The sequence below is a fragment of the Aethalodelphis obliquidens genome, unplaced genomic scaffold (assembly GCF_003676395.1).
Source record: "Aethalodelphis obliquidens isolate GAN/ISIS:26980383/991018 unplaced genomic scaffold, ASM367639v1 scaffold84, whole genome shotgun sequence".
In the NCBI taxonomy this organism is placed as follows: domain Eukaryota; kingdom Metazoa; phylum Chordata; class Mammalia; order Artiodactyla; family Delphinidae; genus Aethalodelphis; species Aethalodelphis obliquidens.
The window spans coordinates 2,167,119-2,189,999 of record NW_020838028.1 but is presented as its reverse complement, the minus strand read 5'-3'; the positions used below and the strand labels follow the sequence as shown (position 1 = coordinate 2,189,999).

Genomic DNA, 22,881 nt, shown 5'->3' with positions numbered 1-22,881 from the left:
TTTTGTTGGTACGCGGGCCTCTCACTGTTGTGGCCTCTCCCGTTGCGAGCACAGGTTCCGGACGCGCAGGCTCAGCGGACATGGCTCACGGGCCCAGCCGCTCCATGGCATGTGGGATCTTCCCGGACCGGGGCACGAACCCGTGTCCCCTGCATCGGCAGGCGGACTCTCAACCACTGCGCCACCAGGGAAGCCCTGTCCTTTTAAATTTTATACCATGTACATAAATTGCTTTTTCAAATATTAAGTATTCAGTTAATTAATTTTAGAATAATATCAAAGAAAAATCTAAAAAGTGACTTTATTTGGTTTGCTTTCAATAAAAAGAAGAAGAGGGGATATGAATACTAGGAACTCAAGGGTATAATACAATATAAGTTATATTCAAGGGTGATCCCTTGAAAAAATTAGCAATACTTTTAAAGCAAAAGTGAAGACCTTTTCCAAATTCCCAAATAATCCATAATCCATTTGGCTTTTTTTTTTTTCTTTCTTTTTTGGAGACCTGCCTTCTAACAGTTTGAAACCTACGTTTTTCTCCCTTACATTAACTCCATGACGTGTCATCATTTCCAGTGCTAATTAGGTAGGTCTTAAAATAAAAGAGCCTGAAAAATTTCCCCATCAGAGTTGTTATCTATTATACATGACTGATACATGGAAAGAGTAAGATCTTTTTCCAATTAACCTGAAGGACTTGGAAGAATGACTTTGAGATTTAACACTGAGAACTTTTAACTACTTTTCGAATAGTACAAAGACAAATTTCCATAAAACATTAATTTTTAAAGATTTGCATTAGGACTAAAATAAAGCAATTATAAGTAAATGTAAAGAATGCAAATTCCTAAATTAAACATGTTAAACCATTACAGTGTAGTAAAGTTATACTTAAAGCAGGTTTATAAATACGTCAAGAAAACTAGAATTATTTCTAATTCCTAACCCTTATTTTATAACGTTTCAGGGTACATACCGCTAATTTAAGGACATCTAAAAGCTTCAAACAGCTCTGTATGAACATTTTACTTAAAATATGTAATATAGTCACATCAAATATCATTTTTTGAGTGCTTACCACATCAAAGACATGGTGCTGTGCACCTTGCTTATATTACTTCTTTTAATCTCCAGAACAACCCATGAGGTAGATATTATTATCTTCATTTTATACACATAAAAATTAAGGCATAAAAAAATGAAGTAACATAGAAAAGATCACACAGCTTGTCAACAGTAGAGCTAGACTCAGGCTGATGTCGCTCTGACCTCAATTTTTGTGTTCTTGACCACTCTGTTAAATGCTTCAAGGAGAACCAAGGTTTGGCATAACATTAAGCAATTAAAGGGTTATTTAAAAGAGGTCAAGGGGGCTTCCCTGGTGGCGCAGTGGTTGAGAGTCCGCCTGCCGATGCAGGGGACACGGGTTCGTGCCCCGGTCTGGGAAGATCCCACATGCCGCGGAGTGGCTGGGCCCGTGAGCCATGGCCGCTGAGCCTGCGCGTCCGGAGCCTGTGCTCCGCAACGGGAGAAGCCACAACAGTGAGGGGCCCGTGTACCGCAAAAAAAAAAAAAAAAAAAAAAAAAAAAAAGGTCAAGGATCACCAACATAAAGAGAAGACATGTCTTAAGTACCTAAGTTAACTCATATGTAGGTATGGTCAAAAAGCTTTTGGTGAGAGTTTTTGTTTTTAATTTGGTAACAGGAAAAAGTAACATTGGGATCTAAACACCTAATTCTTCCAAAGTTCATTACTATGCATTCATTCATCAAATGTAATTTATTCACTTTTATGACTAGAGACCAAGCCTGAAGATCAGCAAATATGATTGGAGTCTCCATCTTAGGCAGAAAATGGCTTTTGTATGAGTTTGTATTTGTTTAGCTATAGCAAAATGAATTCAGAATAATATTAAAAAAAGATCACTGTTGTTGGTAAAGTTAAAGTATTTAAAGTTTTTCTTTCTGTTTAAACTATGTTAGCTCAACAGTTTTACTCAAATTCTCCTCTTCTCCCACAAAAAGATATACATTTTGGTAATGGAATTTCACTGTGAGTCATTTTGGTTAAAAAAAAAGGGTATGTATGCTATGGAAGAAATGTTTTGAAATTTTTCTTTTGTTTCTGAATTTGTTTCAGTCTATGTAAAATGATGTTAAGTGTCTAAAAAATATGCCTTTTAGAAAAAGTTACATGATCATGAAATTAAACCAATATGTTCCTTTAATGATGAAAAATGCTAGTTAAACAATATCAGGAAATGTAATACAGTTCGACATTAATAATATATGCTAACTATGCATACTACTGGCAAAATAACTTTGTTACTATAAGCGAATTGAAGGATTTTTACTACCTATACTGTAACAGTAATAATACAAAATTTAAAATATCAATCAACCTCAACCAATTTGAAGTTATCTTGGACGTAAAGCAACATTCACAGCATTCACAACATTCACATATGTCTCATGCTTCATTTTATCATCTTGAAACTACAGATATTAAAAAGCTACAAAAACACTTAGGAATGCAACTTAAATTTATATTCATTTAATTACTCACTGTAAATAATTAAAATCTCATCTCATGTTTTGATCTGTGGTCAAGAAAACCATTATTTTACACACACACATACACATACACACAAAGCCATTTATCACTAAAATGTTTGATTTCCTTTTCTTTGATATTGCAGCGTATTTTTTTTAGCTTTGCCATTTGATATCAACTTTTTCCCAGTTATAAGCGTCTTAATTTGATTTAAGTCAGCAGTTACTTATAGGGGACTGTCAAATCTTTTAGAGTTATGCTGTAAATCATGACTGAAAGATTTACTTTCAGTATAATAAGACAGCTTTGCATATTAATTACATCAGCAGACACATGTTTGTGGAGGTTCAGCAATTGTGCAATAAATATAGCATGGCAGTGATAGAGCTGTTAAACCTCAGCACATAGATTTCTAATACATTTTATTGAGTTTATCCAAGAAATAATCACCCTGCTAAACCCAAGTTAACCACATGATGGAATATTAGGATGTTTAATTAAAAATGAAGTTATGCTGTACAAGTGGGTAACCTTACACAGCAGCTAAAAAAGAAGGTCATGAAAAATTAATTTTACTCAATAAAAATATACACATAGCCCTTTTGTGACATTGGTAAATGGATTCAACCATTTCACTAAGATACACATGATTCAGAAATAGACTAAAGAAATTTGGGGGAGGGGGTTCAGAGGAGACTTTTTCAACTAAAGTAACAAGGGTTGGTAAATGTCATGCACATTAGTATTGTCTTTCAAAAAATCAGTAAATCCTTTTACGTCATCCTCAGAGATCCATTGTGAAGGCTCAGCAGATGACCACTGGGGCCAGGAATTAATCTCCTCGGTAAGCTATCAGGCAGTATCCAACTCCAGCAGGCCACATTTATGCCATTCCTATACATGGGCAATCTAGGCAATCCTGATGCTTTCCCTACCTTGGGAGAGAAAAACTGCCACAGAAGTCACTGTTAAAGACAACAGGATTATCTGGTAGCTGAAGGGGTGGGCATAACAAAAACACAGACTTCATGAGTGATGACAGTAGGATGAATTCCTCTGAGCATATACCATGGCATAGGCAGAAAGGAAAGAAGGAAGGGAGGAAGGAAGGAAGGGAGAGAGGGAGGGAGGGGGGAAGGGAGGGAAGGAGGGGGGAAAAAGGAAACACTGGACTAAGAATCAGAAGATGAGTTCTAAATTGCAGATCTGTATCTATAATTAAACACCATATATAAGTAACTTCACCTCTCTGTGCCATAATTACCTCATCTGCCACGTGAAAGTATAAGACCACATGACCCTGAAGCCCTCTTTAAACTAGTATTTTAAAATATCCAGCAAATATGGAAGCAACCACATCATCTCTTTCTTCCTCATTTACACCTTTGTTTATTTATTCAACAAATATTTGTGGAGCACCTAATAAAGTATAGCCCTTATATACTATGTCTCAAAGATTCAAAAGTGAACAAGTTATACCTTTACCCCCATAAAACTCCATGCCTGGTGTGGAAATGAAGAGAGGAGACAGATGGACAAGAAAGCGAAAGCTGGGTAGATTAGCAGGGGTCAAATCTTGAAGGTCATGGTAAGACACGTGACCTTTATCCCGAGGGCAATGGGAGGCACTGACGTTTTTTTTCTGTCTGGGGTGATATGATCAGATTTGGGCTTTTATAGTCTGCGGAGATGGCACTGGAGAGAGATGCCTGAGAGGCCTGAATACTGTAGTTGCAGCCAGACTTGAAAGAAAGGGACCCTAGTACCGAGAACAAAAAGGACTTGACTGGATGTGCAAGGGGTGTGAGGGGATGATTCCCTGAGTACTGGTGGGAGGGAGGGAGAGGGGGAGGAAGGGGGAGGCGAGGGCAGGAAGAAGGGGTAAAACTGGGTGGATACGGCTGCCGCTCACTGAAACAGGAAATAGAAGTGAAGATCCGGGTTTTGGAAACAGAAGAGGAAGAGGACATGAGGCAGGAGACATGGAGGCGATGAGCTCAGTTTGGGGTCTCTGGATTTAAGGTTCCCAAAGAAACATTGGACATTTGGGTTTGTATCACATGCCACAGAATGAAATAGCAGTTAGTTCTCTTTATGAATCATTGAAGATTCTCTCTCTAGAGGTTCTTAACTATTTGGAAATCATATAACACATATGAAATCTTTAAGAGCCCGGGTTCTCCCTGCAGAAGAATGTACACGTGCACAGATACTCAGGGAATTCATGGACCCCAAAGCCCATCCATAGACCTACAGGGGTCCAGGAATTCCAAGGTGAGACTCCCTGCCAGGGGGATGAGGATAAATATGGCAGTGATGGAAAAAGGAAGTAACTCAGAGTTCCTTGTCCTGACGACATCAGGGAAATGTAGAAAATGTTCTGATTGCTTTGAGTAAATTGCACTAGCAATGACAGACAGCAGATATGGCAAAAGACTGGCCTGATGCTCCCCAAACCAGTTTCATCTTCCTGGACATTCAGCTCAGCTACACTTTCTTAACCCCTTGAATCCATGTGGTTAGCTCTTACCAACGGTATGTGACGGGAAGGGACACTTCTGACCTGAGGCAGTAACGCTAGGTGTGCATTTTCCGTGCTTTCTCTGTGGTCCTCTTCTCTAGCAGTTTTAGAGGTCATGTACTGGGTATGGCTTCTTCACTAAATGGCAATAGCCAGGGCCCCTAGTTTGAGGAACCCCAATCCCCCTCAACTCTCTCCTCAATACCGCATTCAACATAAACTGAGATGTGAATGAGCAATACACCTTTTATATTTACCACTGAAATTTTGGGACTTGATACAGAAGCTGAGGTTAGTTACCTTTATTAATAAAGTAAATATCAATAATAATAATACCCATTATATGTAAGGTCCAGAGGTTAATAAAATAATTTTATACTATCTGCTTTAGTTTTCTTTACAGTACCTTTTTTTTTTTTTTTCCGGTACGCGGGCTTCTCACTGTCGTGGCCTCTCCCGTTGCAGAGTACAGGCTCCGGATGTGCAGGCTCAGCGGCCATGGCTCATGGGCCCAGCCGCTCCGCGGCCTGTGGGATCTTCCCGGACCGGGTCACGAACCCGTGTCCCCTGCATCAGCAGGCAGACTCCCAACCACTGCACCACCAGGGAAGCCCTACAGTACCTATTGTTACCTGACATTTATTTTCCTGTTTATAGTCCCTCTGTTCCACTACACCATAATTTCCATGCAGACAGGGCCTCAGTTTTGTTCACTGCTATATCCTGTTTCTAGATCAGTGCTCAGCATATAACAGATCCTAATTAAACATCTGTTGAATAAATGGGTGAATAAATTATTTCAAATGAGTCTCTTCTCATCTGAAGGTATTTTTTTAAAGGGCACACCTTCTATTTATAACTACATCAACAAAAATGGTGGTGTTGGGAGGTGAGGAATTGGGATCTAACCTGGAGCAATAATTGGGACAGATGCCTTAAGGCAAGTGTTGGTATTACATTTTCCCAGATAGGAGGCATTCTCTCTCCTCTGTCATTAGAGTGACTTCAGAAGAAACTTTGAAAAGCAATTATATAGATAAAAACCTGGATTTGAGAGTAGAAAGACCTTAGTATTCAGCTGCTAGCTCTCTGATGTTAGAAAAATTAAATCATGATGAACCCAATATTTTTGTTTGTAAATGGATAATACCTCCAAGATAATACCTATCTTCGAGGAGACCTGTGAAGAGTAAGGTGACGTACACAGGGTAAAAGACACAGAAGTTATGCGCCTTGCCCAAGGCCACATAACAAGGAAAGAGTAAAACTAGATTTTAAACGTACATTTTTCTCAAAGCCCTTGGCATTTTGTGTTTGTCCTCTTACAGACTGAAAGATCAAGGATAACTACACAGAGAAAGCTCAATATTCTGTTGGGTTACTTTTAACTCCAGTTTTAAATTTTACATTGCTCAGATTAATCTTCTGCCATTCCACACTTTCACAATCTCTCCATATAATTTTTTTTTAGTGGGGAAATGATACGCAGGATTGAGCATGACCATTATTCATCCCAGATTTTCTGGGACAGCCTTTATTTCAAAATTGCACACCACTGAAATTCCCTGAAAAAGCCACTATTTCAGTATCCAGACTTCGTACCAGAAACAGCATAAAATACTGTACTCAGGAAACATAGTTACCATAGGTCTGAATGTACACCTTGTTAGTGTACCTTGATGCGTGTGTGGGTACTACTGGAGATCATGGGATAGAGACATCGTAGAACCGCTGCACTGGAAGTACCTGATTTTGATTTTCTAAATCCTATGATAGTTAATTATCAGAAATCTGTATTTTTTTTATCAAGTTAACAAGCTCTATGGGTGATTCACATGCACGATGAGCTTTGGAACTTTTGATTTTGGAAATGATCTCCTTAAGAAAGAGGCCTACATATCAAAGACAGCCACTAGGCATTTTCTGTTAGAGACCTTTGTAACCAGTTAGTCACCGAAGTTTGAAAAGCACCGCTTAGAGGTACTTGTAGAAAGAAAGGATGTAGTGATCCTTTTGTGAGCATCCTTCTGTGCTCAGTGGCAGTACTTATTCAGTAAACTTTTCACTTCTCAAATGGACCAGAGCATTTTCTGTCTCACGTTCTGATCAGTGTATTTATTAAACCCGATGACTGCAGGTGGGATGGAGACAGGACATTCACTGCATCTACTGCACTGAGATTTATGGAAAGCAAGGGGAGGTGGTAACCACTAATCACTGGTGGCAGCAGCTTTCTCTTAGGGAGAATAATCAGACTTTGTGAGGTCATCTGCTGTTAGAACCCACTTAACCCAAAGAAACCAAAACTACTACTGATATGATTTTAATTAGGGGCTAATACTCAAGGCACTTTTTAAATTCTCAAGGTGTGTTTTCAATGGACAAAACATCTTACTTTCAGTCATAAGCTATATATAGACTACACATATATATATTTTTTAATATTTTTAAAAGTTTCTAGTATTAGTATCTATCAGAAAGAGTAAGTTCAGGACAGACTTGGATGAGGAATAATTAAGGGGTAGAAAACTTTAAACACTTTGTAAACAGACAACAATGAAAAAATATTAAATGGACCAGGTAAAAATGTATTAAAAATTCTCAAATGTGGAGGCAGGAAGTAGTGTGTCCCAGGAAGCGAGCTGGCCATAAGCTTGAATCCTATGCTTTAATATGGGCATATAGATTCCGGGAAAACTGGGCTCCAAATGAGTAAAGTGAACCATGAAGTCATAAAATCCTGGGTAATCCAACATATTTTTCTGAAAAAGTTCAATATACTTCTAGTTATAATAGCTGCAAAACCTCCTTAGAGTGACTTTGGGCAAACGCCCAGTGACGACGCCTCACTGAAACTTCCCACCTCCTGCCTCCTAAGCTTCTGTGTTAATAGCAAGTGCCATGCTTTGAAAGCCCACTTGAAATATTATTTTCCTCTCGGGTTCCTTTATACATGGGCGTAAAACTTCATCTTCTAGAAGATGGTATGATATTCTTACCCGTTTCACAGCTGGGCCCGGTGAAGCCTTGTGGGCAGGCACACACATTAGCGGCAATGCAAGCTCCTCCGTTCCTACAGCCATCTTTGCAAAACGCTGAAATAATTCAGATACATAATTTTAGCACTTTAGAAGGAAGTGGTTCAAGATACTCCAAACTAGCTTTTCTTTATTGCCTTTGATATAAATGCTATTATAATTTCATATTCAAATAATACTTTCCATATAGGTAAGAAATTTCAACACAATTTGTAGAATAGTACTCTTTCCAATGTTAAGTATTTCACCTGTAAAAGAAAATACTGAGCTTTCTTTTAACAAAAAACAGTAGCCTTACAAAACAGGAATCAGAAGTAGTATTGCACCTCATTGTAGCAATCCAGCTTGAAATTAAATCTAAAAAAAATGGCAGCTATCCTAGGCATCTTCTTAAGGAAGAAACCACCACCTAAAGAATAAGATACGGAAATAAGAAATAATTGAATCCTATACGGCTCTGATCATTCTACACACTGTCCAAACTGTCAAAATACTAGAGAAGTGCCCCAACCTTCTAAAAGTTCTAAATCATTCCTGGTGATGAGTTAGCCAATAATGAGAATTTGATAAAGGAGTCTTCAAGAAGGGTCTTGAATCCCTCTGCCAAGGATAGGTCAGGATCCAGGATCAAGGGCAAAGGCACTGCATAGCCTGTTGTGTTAGAGTGGGTGTGTGAGTGAGGGGAGTTCTTCTGTGAGTAGAAAAAGAAGCCAAGCTCTGAGCCGCTGCGAGGGTAATCTTTTGAGATGCGCCGCCCTCAGAAAAGGTGAGAAAAACAAGATGGGCAGGATGGAGTACCCTCAGAAACTTCTGTTTCCACTTCAGCTTATTCTTTGACTCTGTAAGGCAAAGGCTGTTCCCTCAGCCTGGCAAGGCCTGTTGTGGATGAACTCGATCAGCCTGTTCCATGCCTGGGGCAAAAGCTTTTGCTCTAGTTTTCAGGCATGTGCTAATTAGTCAGGATGTACTTTCTCAGAGTGGGAAACTGTAGAAATCTGAGATTCTGCTACTGAGTTAAAGGAAGGGGCCCAAAGAGGCCATTTGGCTTCTTTGGTTCTAGGTCTTAATCTGTCTTCATCCTAGGCAAAAACAATACCTAGTCCCCAAGAACTTGCAAAGAGATTAGGAATTGAAGCCTCATGAAAAGAAAGGGTACACCCACCAGACCATGTGTATATCCTCCTTGGAGTAATTTGCAAGGTTGCAGCCTCTTGACAGAGAATAGGACTCAGTGATTCAGATCCTACAGCTAAACTACTTCTCTCTCAGCTTTTGACGTTCCCAGCAGAGACACACACAGGAACAGAGAGTCTTTACTCAGGCAACCTATAGTCCTAATTTCCAGAAGAAATTTATAGACACTGGAAAGTTCTCCTTCCTTCAAAGATAAGAATTATCTGTCTGCATTTTCTCATGGCTTCAAGAATTCTTTACGCTATAAACTTTATTTTTCACATTAATAAGGAGTGAGAGTCAAATGCAAATAAGAATGAGAAGCTGTTGGACTCCCAGATGAAATCTTAACTCTCTGAACATCCAGATGCTTTGGGGAAGTCCTAAGCGTGCATTTATACCATCTATGGACTTGAAAGTCTAGCTTTCCTCAGGATCCATCCAGTTTCTGAGGAAATCTTTGTGGGATTTAGACTCCCATATGCGCAGGCCTTTACAATGCTCTAAACTACAGATTTCCATAGACTTTGACAGAGTAATCCTCTGGCCCCTCCCTATCTGCATCCACTGTATGACTGTAGACCAGGTCTGAAAGTCATGACCAAAGGACACGGCATTAGTAACAATTCCTTGTTATCTCCTGTCTCCCATATACATGTAACGAAGAAAATTAATTTTGGTAAACTCCAGGATAATGAACACAGTACATTTGAGGAATGGACCAGTTTTGAAGCTTAAAATGCCTGAATTAGACAAATGATAAATAAATCTATATGAGGTAATAAGGAATATGGGCTTTATCCTATGGAAGTTGGCGGAGTTTCCAGAATAGAACCTCCGTTTTCCTTTCGAAGTGGGAGGGAAGCTCATCTGATGAAGGAAAATGAGGGCATGGATAAAAGAGTGAATTAATGGGATGGTGGTGGACTACAGCCGGAATATCCGCTGATGGAAATGAAAACCTGAGAATTATTGACTGGTAATGACAAACCAGGCAAAATGGGAAATGATAACACATAGAAACCTAAAATTCCCAGTTAATTAGTATTTAGCTCAAGAGAGAGAGAGCAGAGAAGAAGAGCTCTCAGACTGACCCCACACAGATATTTCACAGTGGATCATGGTAGTGAAACATGGGTTGATAGGGCTGCCGAAAAAAATACAGCTGTAATGTTTGGACTCAAAAAGAAATATCGGAACCTGGGAGGAGACTGGGAATCTGGATGAAAAGGACAGGTCAGAGAGATTAAAGATGAAAAACTGTGGAAAGAACAGAGTGGGCAAACTGGAAGCAGAAGGACGTGGGGTTAGATAATAAAAAGCTAAAGTTTAGATTTCTAGAGTGGAATAGTTCTGTACAAAAATGCCCAGGACGTGATTATGGCTATGATTCCACTAGGGAGGAATAGAGGTGGAAACCACTGTGGTTGAGGTCATGGAGCATCAAATCAGAGTTGTTGAACAGTTTGGCCATTTAAACACTGACGTAATCCAAGAGGAAGCCCATGAGCTACACTTCAAAGTTCTCAATGTCTGTGGGATGTACCCAGAAGGCAGGTAACAGTGATGAGAAAGGGTGGAGGGAGGGAGAGACGGATTGCATTATCCCTAATGGAAGAGGTGCCAGCACTTAAATCTTTTACCTTTGCACGTAGTTCCATTCCCGGTATAGCCTGGCTTGCAAACGCAGTTGTGTCCTCCGACAGTATTGAAGCATAAAGCATTTTCATCACAGTTGTGCTGATTTGTGACACACTCATCATGTTCTGAAATGAGGATACGTTTTTGTTACTCAAAGACAGATTTTCAAAACGACTGTGCTTTAAATTGCACCTTCATCTTTGTTATTGTATGCTATTTCTTTCCAACACAGACATACACAAATAACCTATTAAAGAAGAGCTTGTATTTTGAAGTACTGTATACTCCTCTTGAAGTACATACACAGTGTACATATCCACAAACCTTAAACACAAAAGGATTTGGATACAAGGCCCACCAATAGTAGCAAGGAATAGAAGGAGAGGAGAGGGAAGGATGGGGATTAATTCTCAGAAGTAGATCCCAGAGCCAGCTGTTTACAGTCTCAGCGGTTAATATTTGGGGAATTATCTCATGATATAAGTCTGCTACCTAACTTTTTCCTGTAGCATGGAAAGGGTGATAGGAAAGGATGTGTAACTGTATTGCTCCATGAATCCTGACCTGCAGGATAATGGACTTGAAGCCCTGTGGAATTAGATGCAGTTAGCATCTACATTCACACTTGCAGGCATAAAGATACACGTGCAAACTGCTGGGGGAATATCTGAGTTTCTTAGTAAGTTCCCTCTTTCTGCAAAGGAAGTACCACAGTTTTATTAAAAAAGACTAAAACTTGCCTTTATAATATGTGCAAATGCAAACTCTGAGATATACAATCAATATACCTCCTTTAACTGTGTGTAACTTGACACTTTCAAAAGCACTGAATCATTTGATTCTCACAGTCCCGCTGTGAGAGAGGCAGAACCAATGTCATTATCACCATTTTAAAGATGTGTCAGTGGTGGCTCAGAGTGCTTCAGTAGCCTGACCAAGTTCATGGAAATATTAGGTAACTTCAGAATGCTAGCTCAGTGTTAGCAAAAATGTAAGTGTGAGGAATAAATACAGTAAATGTGAGAAAGAAAACAGATCTAACATCGAAATCAAGATGAGTAGGAAATGAAATACAAGTGAGGAAATGCATACAAGTTAGTTCAGCCATCTAAAATCCCTACAGCCTCACTACTTATTACCCAGTCTCTTACATAAATAGTATTTAGGTCTAAAATTAAATATATATTTTAATACACTTACATTGATCGAGCCATTAATTCACTATGATATAAATAATCAAAGCAAAAAGAAATATTGCTTTTTCACTTTAGAACTTTTTGCATTCCAAACAATATGTATCTACGTATATATTATTCTAGACAACATAATAGTACTGCACCTGTACTTTTGAAAAAAAAATTGCCTTTGACATACGTAGTTGAGATTAGACTAAAATCACTTAACTATAATACTAAAATAGAATGCTCTTTGTTTTATTTTTAAAAAATAAAGATTAACATTTCATGGTTCTATGTCCTGTGTTATGCAAGCACAAAGTTATGATAGTTTTAGCTATAGGCCTATAATAAAATCTGTAAAGATTGTTCCCAATTACCTTTCAGACAGATTTCAATCACTAAGGTTTTAGAATTACACAAATAGATATTCTCCAAATTCCTGGCTGAATTTCCCCAAACTGTATAAAATTCCACCTTTATTATCTAGAATCAGAACATTTCAGAGTTTTTAATAAATTCATGCATATTGATGATAGCTTAGGAAATGGCTGGATTACACATGGGTGTCCTATTGGGGATACCCTTGGACACTATTAAATATTGGAGGGACCAGAATGGGTAGCCCACCTACTTCTGGGTTCAGCTGCCTGAAGCAAAATAAAGCCACACTGTGAAGTTTGCAGCTGCTGCCAATTTTCTTCCCACTGCAATTCAAAGTGCTGCAGTTAATCTATAAATCTCTATACAGACAGCCGTGGGGCCCTTTAAAGACAGCTGCTGATTGATTTGATGTTGTTTTCATCCCGCCTTGGTTGCCCTCTTAATTAGACGGTACTCACTGGGTAGAGGAAGGGCCTAACAAGATTCAGTTTAGCAACCAGTATAATGTTCAACAAATGTTAACTAATTACACAACCTGGAATCTGGTTTGTCCTTTACTCTCGGCGGCCGCTGAAATGAATAAGTGGCTTCTAAGCAACTCACGGGTGAAGACAATTTCCAGGTTTTTAAATGCACTGGCATGCACCTGTACATATATTGTTCCCTCTGGCTGCAAAGCCTGCCCCATGGATTCTCCTGGAAAACCCTTAATACTTTTAAAGATTACACTAAAATGGCATGTCTTCTGTGAAAACACCTTTCTCTCCCCCTCCCACAGAGCTGGGGCTTCTGTCTGTTTTCCCTAGCACCAGATACAAGGCTGTTTTACTATATTTTATCCTAAGTGTCTACTTCTCCTTGGTTCTCTATTTTCATGCCCCACCTGGGAGTGTGAATTTTTGGAGAAGAATTTTATATTTTTCTTTGTATTTCATTTCAACATTCAAAGGAAGTGTCTTGAATAAATGACTGAAAGAATGAGTGACCAGGGACTACCCTGGTGGTGCAGTGGTTAAGAATCTGCCTGCCAATGCAGGGGACACAGGTTCGAGCCCTGGTCCGGGAAGATCCCACATGCCGCGGAGCAACTAAGCCCGTGCGCCACAACTACTGAGCCTGCACTCTAGAGCCTTTGAGCCACAACTACTGAGGCCCGTGTGCCTAGAGCCCGTGCTCTGCAACAAAAGAAGCCACCGCAATGAGAAGCCCATGCACTGCAACGAAGAGTGGCCCCTGCTTGCCGCAACTAGAGAAAGCCCGCACGCACCAAAGAAGACCCAACGCAGCCAAAGGACGTACTTCCTGTACCGTTATCATTCAAGTCAATCCCAATTTGTTCAATTGGAGACTAGACACCAAATGGAAAGCTACCGAAACCTAAGCTGTTTTTTTTACTGATTTTACTATGGTGGTGTTTTATTTGGTTTGAGATATTTCAACTATTAATTAAGATAGCAGGACATATTCTGAAAACAGAAAGTATTAATTCTTTTATATTGTCACTTTAATTTTTTTCAAACTACTTAAAATAAATTTGGTTATACTCACAATTATCAACTAAACTGTGATCTTAAGAAAAGCCTTTTAAAATGCCTGTACTGTAATCTCACAGAAGAACTAACTTTGACAGCCCTTTAAAAAAGAGAATGTGAATGAAGCAAGGAGCAAATATTCTATAAGGTCATCTCAATAAATAGTTAATTATTGCTGCTCCATATCGACTTTTGGTCAAATGTCAACTTCTTACTGTTTCCCTGACTGACATACCCCTAAGGACTCCACCACCGACCCACCAGTCAGTCTATCCATTCTTAATACTTCCTTCAACATTTTTAACATATAATACATAAAATTAAATAAAATAAGGAGGAAAATATTAAGACAGAATTTAAATCATTCAAACATTCCAGTGTTTGAGAAGAGCATGTCAGGATATAACTGTGAATGACTTCTAAGTTTTATTTCACATATATTGAAAAGGAGACACATCAGATCTGATGTTCAGAATATCCAATCCATAAGATCCAATGCTATCTTCATATCCTCAGATAAAATGTCACTGTTCATGTGACATGACAGTCCAAACAATAGCTGGGATTGAAACTGAATGCACCCCTTTTTTTCTTTTCTTTAAAAATATTAGCATATAATAATTTTAATCAAAATTTAAACACTTTTGTACCTATGAATTTTAAATTTAAATAAAATGGAAAAAAAGGAAAAAAGTAATAGAAAGAAAACATCACCCCTCAACAGTTCTAAACAAAAGTAGTATGGGTGTCAATTATTACAGTACCTTATATACAGAATAGATAATGTTACAGTGAGAGCTAGCAAAGATTTGTCCCGAGTGCCATATTTTGTATGCTCTGCATCTTTACATACTATGTGAAACTGATTTCATACCAGTGACAAGGGTCAGTATAGTAAAATTCCTCTATGAAAATAAAGTAATAGTATACACATTTGAATTTATCTAAACGCAGATGTTACATATAATAATACTTTAGTTTCACTGATTAACTCCTAACCTGTTTAAGTTAATGTATCTAAAATCATTTTAAGACTCAACACCCAACAGATCATCAGTCAGAATGACAGAGTTGGATTCAAATTGGATTTTAAAATTGGTGTTCATATTGAGCTGTTTCCAGAATGAACGTATCATCTAGAGACAAGACAGCCATTCTAAAATTCATATAGCTTTTCTCACTATGATTTCAGCACAAACATGCAATACACATAGCACATGTTCTACTCAAGAATTTCACTATGATACAAAATTTCACTATGATACTATGATACAGAAAAGAGGAGTGAAAAGCAATTTAAATATATCTACATTTCAATTAAATACAATTTTCTTCAATGTCTATTGTGTTTTAGGATCTTTTCAGGATTAAAAGTATGATTATAGATAGTAGCTATCCTCACAAAGCTTATAGTTTAGTTGGGGAGATAAGACAAAAACACAAGCGCCTTTAGCGCATGGCTTCATTATGAGAAATGCTGAAGCAAGGAAGTAATCTCTGTTTTAAAAGGTCATAGAGATCAAGGGAGGGAGTCATTTCTAGTTGGGTCAGGTGGGAATGCAAGACTGACTTCATGGAGAGCAGAGCATTTGGCATGGATATTCTTTATGCATGTGTGGGCAAGAGGCGGGTTCCAAGCTGAAACAGCATTTACATACTTTGCTTCTTTTGTTTTTAGAATCTTGAGTCTCTTACAAATTTGACTGAACCTGAATGACTTGTAATAATCCCAGTTCTATTTCAGTGCTTGCATACCACATACTTTGTAATATACACTATCTCATTTAATCCTCATATTAATTAGGAAACATTATTTTTCAGAAAATTAAACTTGGCTTATAGAAGCTAAGCATCTCGCCTGAGATCACACAGCTTGGTAGGTGGTAGAGCTGTGAATCACAACATCTGACTCCAAAAGCTAGGTTATTGATTGCTATGCAATAGGGCCTCCTGACATTTAATGCGTAGGTTTTCCCTGATCTATTTTTTTAACCTAGTGTTCTTTTCTGTAATTATCCAGAGGTTTTGAATGTTTACACATTACAAGTCTTCTAATGTTTCACAATTAGGAAGTTATCATCTCTTTATTGTATTTTCTAGTATCTTTTAACCTTATAGGAGCCTTATTAAAAATTATAGAACTCCTAGGGCAAAGCACTGAGGTAATTTCTGTTCATACTAAAATCCACATTTTCACACAGTTGAGAGACGTTTTCAAAAGAAAAGGAAGATATCAATATGGTCAAGTACAAACGCCTAAAAAACAAAGTAACCAGATCACAGAACTTGGACTCCAGCACTAATTCCCCCAGCTTAAAAATCTCTGGAAACTCAACCGTAATGTAGTTTGGCAACCAGATAACTCCAATGTCCAAGAGTCCTCTCCTCTGATACCAGTGGTCAGGCCCTAGTAACACTGTCCACTGCTTCTCGAGAATTCTGTTTTATATCCCCCAGCAATATACTAGATCCTTGGGTTGACACTTTTACACAGCAAATTCCACTCTTCTGGTAACAGAAGGTAATATAGCTTCATAGCTGCCCCAATACCCTCAGAGAATCTTTCTTTTCCTCTGATAGATTTCTCCAGTCACAAGAATTATATTGTCTATGCTGCATCTTCTACTTTCCTTTCCAAATCTAGAAATGTTGGGAAAACAGCAGCTATCACAACATACAGGGGTAAGTTCCACAAAGAAAACTGTTTCACTTTCCCTGACCCAAGTGTTTCCTGGAATATAAATTTACAGTGAGCAAATTCTCTCTTAGAATGTAGCAGGATATGGCTCTAAACCTAGTGACAATCTACCTCAGGTCTTAACCTGGGAACAAGCTCCCTCAGGCTTAAGACTGAATAAGTCTTGGAGCAAGGAAGCCAATGGAAGTGTAATAATCCTAGTTTATTGATAACACCATCAAACTGGATGCTTAGATGGGTGGTTTATCTCAAAAGTGAAGAGGTGCTTGGTTATTTTCCTCTTATATTTCCAGAGACCAGATTGCTTGCCTTAACATATCAATGAGGTTTGCAGCAGTTCATCCATGAGTTTCACTCACATGTGTCCCCACCAAAGTCAGTGTGTAGTTATGTGTACTGGCCTGTGAAGAGCTTCAGAACAAGACAGCCCATGGGTCTGCAAATGAGACCTCTTAATTTACTCTGAAAAGAATGATGACAATGGTGAGTCCCCGGATAATATACGCCATCTCTATTTCTCAAATGAAACAACTCTTTGGACTTAACCACAGTTCCTTAGTACATTCACAAGATAATTATTCTATGGCAGGTCTTTTCAAAGTGAGTACAAACTGAAAATAAAGAATGTTCTCTATTACAACTCAACGATTACTAGATAGTTTGGGGGTTTATTGGAAAGGACTGGAATTCCTTCCTTCCTTCTTACCCCTCCTTCCTGGTCTGGTATGTGAAGAACAATATTGTGGTCACTGCCACCAGCAAGACACATTCCTGAAATCAAAACATTTGTCCTCATGATTACTGCTTCGTAAGGATGATCGTTACAATTCATTAGCTTAAAATATCCTCCATCAGCTGTTCTGTACTAGGGCCCTAAGTAAATATGAAGACAAAGTAGAACTATGAGAAAATTATGTACTATTTTAATAAGCAATAGCAGGGAGGCAGTGTGATACATACGCTTTCCAGACAGGCTTTGAGATGCTATTTTATCCTAAGTTCTCAGTGGCCGTGTGAAAGTTAGCTGATCTTTCTAAGTTCAAAATGAAAAAATTAAGACCTATGTTAGGGAACCGTTACAAAGAATAAACTTCAATGATGAATGTAAGCACCCTGGCAAATCATAGACACTCAACAACTATTAGTTACTTTCTCATCTTATTATCTACTTCAGTGGGAAAATTCATTTTGTCGTTATTAGCCAGACGATGTCCTCTATTTCAATTTGCAAAACCTAAATGTCTCACAGAATTTGCTCTCTTCATAATCTTCTCTGAAATCAAATACATTTTGGACATTTTTCTGGTTGCCAAAACTTCACTGAAATAACTTTCAATGGTTATATTAAGGAAAAAGAAACCTCTATCATGCTTACCCAAAGCTGTTCATTTTGTTTCTTATGGTTACCTTATTTACTCACTTTACATTACAGAGAAAAATCTATTTAGTACAATGTCATTTTAACAGAAATCTACTTTTACTTTTAACACTATTCAAGTAACTATAAGAAATTATACTTTAAACTTGCTCAATGTCTACAACAGCAGCAAACCCACTAAAACTCATTTTTAACACCCAAGCATTTCTTGTTCACTACTCAAGTTTCCTGTTCATTGACCACACCAATTCAATACTGACTCCTTGTTATTCTTCAGTTTGTTCAGCAACTCGGAATTTGTTCAGATTTCCTTCCTCCGACATGCTTGGTTTACTTTCTTCTAGTCTTTCCACTGTATGTTCAGCCTCCTTGCCTAATCCCTATTTGATCAAGAATCTTAACAACCAAAGCACACTCAAATTTCCTCTCTACCCTTACAGTAATTTCACAAAGTAATTCAAATTCTATTTTTATGGCAAAATCTTGCTTTGTCCTATTTGGTGTTTCAGGAAATAAGCTTTGTCTGAACACATTGTAGGGCAACAAAATACTTTTAACCATCAGTCAGATAGTTTTCATTTGTTCTTTCAACACACATTTATGAAACTTCTGCTGTGTGACTCTAGTGCTCCGGAAGAGGCAAAGATGCATCAAAATGGGATTTGTGACCTCAAGAAACTTTTGAACTATTACAGGATGGGTGATGTGAATAGATAACAACTGTGACATACTGCAGCCATTGTTTAGTGCTGTAAGAGAGAAAATACTAGTAATAATGACAATAGCTAATTTTTAAGTGCTTACTACATGCTATAAAGAACTGCACTAAGTGTTTTATATGCATTACCCCCTTCAGCCTTCACAAAAACCTTTTTAGGTCAGTACTATTATTACTCTTATTTTACAAATAGGAATAGAGAGCTTTCCCAGAGCAAGGACGCATCTTGCCCAAGATCACACAGCTAGGAAGTGACAAGGCCAAGAGCCTTCAATGTTTGAAAAAACTACAACCTATAAACAAAGATTTCAAAAGGCTTAAAGAGGAAGAGATGAAGATCGACTGAGTGGTATTCCCATAATCCTGGGAAAGTGTCCTATAACAAATAGGCCAAAAAAGTGAGTCTTAAAAGATAGGAAGGGTTTTAGCAGGAAAAGGGTAAAGATGGGAACGAGTATTCCATATGGAGAGAGCATGCGTGCAAAAGACAAAAGCATGGGGTATGGTAGGGCTATTCAGCGGTTGAGCTGGCATAGGTGATGACTGACAGGGAACAGTAAGGAACAGTGTGAACAGGTCAGGAATACAGTGTGATTTTATCTGGTGGGCAATAAATAGCCACTTCCCCCTGTACAATAAAAGGTGGAATGATAAAATTAAAGTTGATCTTTAGGGAAATTAAATGTAATATGCAGATGAGGAGAGACTAACTTTCCTTGACAAAGTAGGAGTCCCGTGTTAGCAAGCCAGCCTCCCTCTCTCTCCTTAATCCTTCTTTCTTCCTTTTATTCTTCTCCTTTTGAATCAGAGTTAGATTATTACTGAGAGTTGAGAAAAGAGTCTGTGCAACACTGAGAGGCGAAACAAAGGGATAAGGAAGAGGAAGGGGAGGAGGAGGGCAAGTGGAAATGGAAGAAAGCAAAAAGACGGAAACTGAGCGCTTATTATCCGCCCAGCACCGTGTTGGGCAATGCACCTGCACAGCATAAGGAAGCACTACAAGGACACAGGAAGAAGAGCTGAGAAGCTATCCCCCCAGATCATAAGATTCAAATCCCTTTAAGGCAGCAATCATGTCTTGCTCATTTTATACAGCCCAGTTCCTATGTTTTGTGGAATGAAACTGTGTTGAAAAGAGAGCCTGCAATAGAATGGACCACAGTGATGGAGAAAGACGGACAGATTTAAACACAGAACTAATGCACCCCACAGTGAATCTATTTTTGAGTCAAAAGAAAGAAAGGTATTAAAAATAGCTCAGGTTTCAAATGTGGGTGACTGGGAAGATGGTGGTGAGATGAATAGAAATAAGAGGGCTTCTTTAGGGATTCTGTTGTTCTTGTTCTTATTTTAGTTTGGTTTGATTTGGTTTTTATGGAAAAGAAAAAATAGAATTGAGAAGTTAAAATATAAAAGCAAAGATCATATTAGGAAATTGAATTTACTCTACTGATGGTGACAAGAAACCAAGCAAAAATTCCCCACCCCAAATCTGTCAGATAACCACCTAGATGCTAAAGCCTTGGGTCTAATTCGTCAATCGCCCCCAACATCCAACAAAATGACTGGCACAAAATTGATCTCCAGTGACTGTTTGTTAATGAGTGAATCAATCACCATAAAGTACGTCTCTAACATGTAAAACATTCAGAGATCTGCTAATGCAAACTGTTCAAGGTAGGTATCCTGTAGTGACAATTCTGTACATCCCCTGCTTTCTCTTCATTCCCCTCAGCAGCTTTGCTGCTTTCTCTTAAAATGCCTGCCCCATTCACATTCCCTCACTCTTGGCACATAACCTCCCAACAACTTCACAGAACACCACCAGGTCATCAGGAAAGAACATCCTCAGGTTTCCCACCCACAGCTGAATCTGTAGCTACGTGTACCAATAAGCCTTTCTTCCTCCCAAACCAGGAATCTGGGAGTCACCACAGACCGCTCTGCACTTCCTCCCACTCACTGCATCCAGGGACCAATTCATCCGGATTCTACTTCCTTGGCAATTCTCATCCCCATCCCCCATCTCCATACCCACTGCTCTGCAGTTGCCCATATTTGGGCACGAGATATCTCCTTTGGATTACTGCGTTAGTCTCATTATGACAACGCTGCCCCCAGTTCTGTACGTTTCCAAAGCATTACCAGAATGACTTTTCAAATAAAAACTGATATTGTCTATCTCTCCCCCATTCTCTTCTTCTCAATTTTTCTAGTGACATCCCATTGTTTTAACTAGCCATCAAGGCACCACCTACTCGTTAAGACTTTCATTATGACATTTTGCTCTTACCATACTGCATCATTTATAACTCCCCCATGGCAGCTACTTAGTAATGATGACATTGAGATTCTACTAAAGGCCAAGGATCATACCAGACAATCCCTGTATATTTCACACATGCATCCTTGCTTTTTGCCCCAAAGGTCCTTCCCCACTTTCTTTGTCTACCTCTCCTACTCACCTCCCACTCAGATCAAACAATGATTCTTTCTTCAGAAAACCTTCCTTAAAACTCCGTCAGTCTAATGTAGCTGAGCCCCTTAGGACCCATGGAGCCTTGTGCTTAACTCCATCACAGCATTTAAAAGCCACAATAGTAGTATTAAGAGTAAGGACTTTGGAGTCAGCGTACCTCAGTTCAGATCCCAGCTCTGCCTTTTGCTAGCTGTCAAATCTTACCTTAATTATTATTTTTTTAACATCTTTATTAGGGTATAATTTCTTTACAATGTTGTGTTTGTTTCTGCTTTATAACAAAGTGAATCCGCTACACATATACAATTATCCCCATATCTCCTCCCTTTTGCATCTCCCTCCCACCCTCCTTATCCCATCCCTCTAGGTGGTCACAAAATACCGAGCTGATCTCTCTGATTCCTACTAGCTATTTTACATTCGGTAGTGTATATAAGTCCATACTACTCTCTCACTTCATCCCAGCTTACCCTTCCCCCTCCCCGTGTCCTCAAGTCCATTCTCTACGTCTGCATCTTTATTCCTGTCCTGCCTCTAGGCTCTTCAGAGCCTTTTTTTTTGTCTTTTAGATTCCATATATATGTGTTAGCATATGGTATTTTTATTTCTCTTTCTGACTTACTTCACTCTGTATGACATACCCTAGGTCAATCCACCTCACTACAAATAACTCAATTACGTTTCTTTTTATGGCTGAGTAATATTCCACTGTATATATGTGCCACATCTTCTTTATCCATTCATCTGTCGATGGACACTTAGTTGCTTCCATGTCCTGGCTATTGTAAATAGCAATGAACATTGTGGTACATGACTCTTTTTGAATTCTGGTTTTCTCAGGGTATACGCTCAGTAGTGGGATTGCTCGGTCATATGGTAGTTCTATTTTTAGTTTTTTATGGAACCTCCATCCTATTCTCCATAGTGGCTGCATCAATTTACATTCCCACCAACAGTACAAGAAGGTTACCTTTTCTCCACACCCTCTCCAGAATTTATTGTAGATTTTTTGATGATGGCCATTCTGACCAGTGTGAGGTGATACCTCACTGTGCTTTTGATTTGCATTTCTCTAATGATTAGTGATGTTGAGTATCCTTTCCTGTGTTTGTTGGTAATCTGTATATCTTCTTTACATAAATGTCTATTTAGGTCTTCTGCCCATTTTTGGATTGAGTTGTTTGTTTTTTAGATATTGAGCTCCATGAGTTGCTTGTAATTTTGGAGATTAATCCTTTGTCACCTGCTTCATTTACAAATATTTTCTCCCATTCTGAGGGTTGTATTTTCGTCTTGTTTATGGTTTCCTTTGCTGTGCAAAAGCTTTTACGTTTCATTAGGTCCCATTCGTTTATTTTTATTTCCATTTCTCTAGGAGGTGGGTCAAAAAGGATCTTGCTGTGATTTATGTCATAGAGTGTTCTGCCTATGTTTTCCTCTAAGAGTTTGATAGTCTCTGGCCTTAAATTTAGGTCTTTAATCCATTTTGAGTTTATTTTTGTGTATGCTGTTAGGGAGTGTTCTAATTTCATTCTTTAACATGTAGCTGTCCAGTTCTCCCAGCACCACTTATTGAAGAGGCTGTGTTT

The 22,881-nt window shown here is 38.6% G+C and overlaps 1 protein-coding gene across 2 annotated transcripts in view; it reads right to left on the bottom strand.

Annotated features, from left to right (window-relative positions):
* Positions 1-22,881, bottom strand: part of NELL2 (neural EGFL like 2) — a 378,516-nt gene that overhangs the window by 111,437 nt on the left and 244,198 nt on the right. For both annotated transcript variants that reach the window (XM_027093487.1, XM_027093488.1), the window contains 2 exons: positions 10,931-11,053; positions 8,076-8,171 (listed from right to left, as the gene is read on the bottom strand). In XM_027093487.1, the coding sequence (XP_026949288.1) occupies positions 8,076-8,171; positions 10,931-11,053 (219 nt within the window). The remainder of the gene's footprint in view (positions 1-8,075; positions 8,172-10,930; positions 11,054-22,881) is intronic.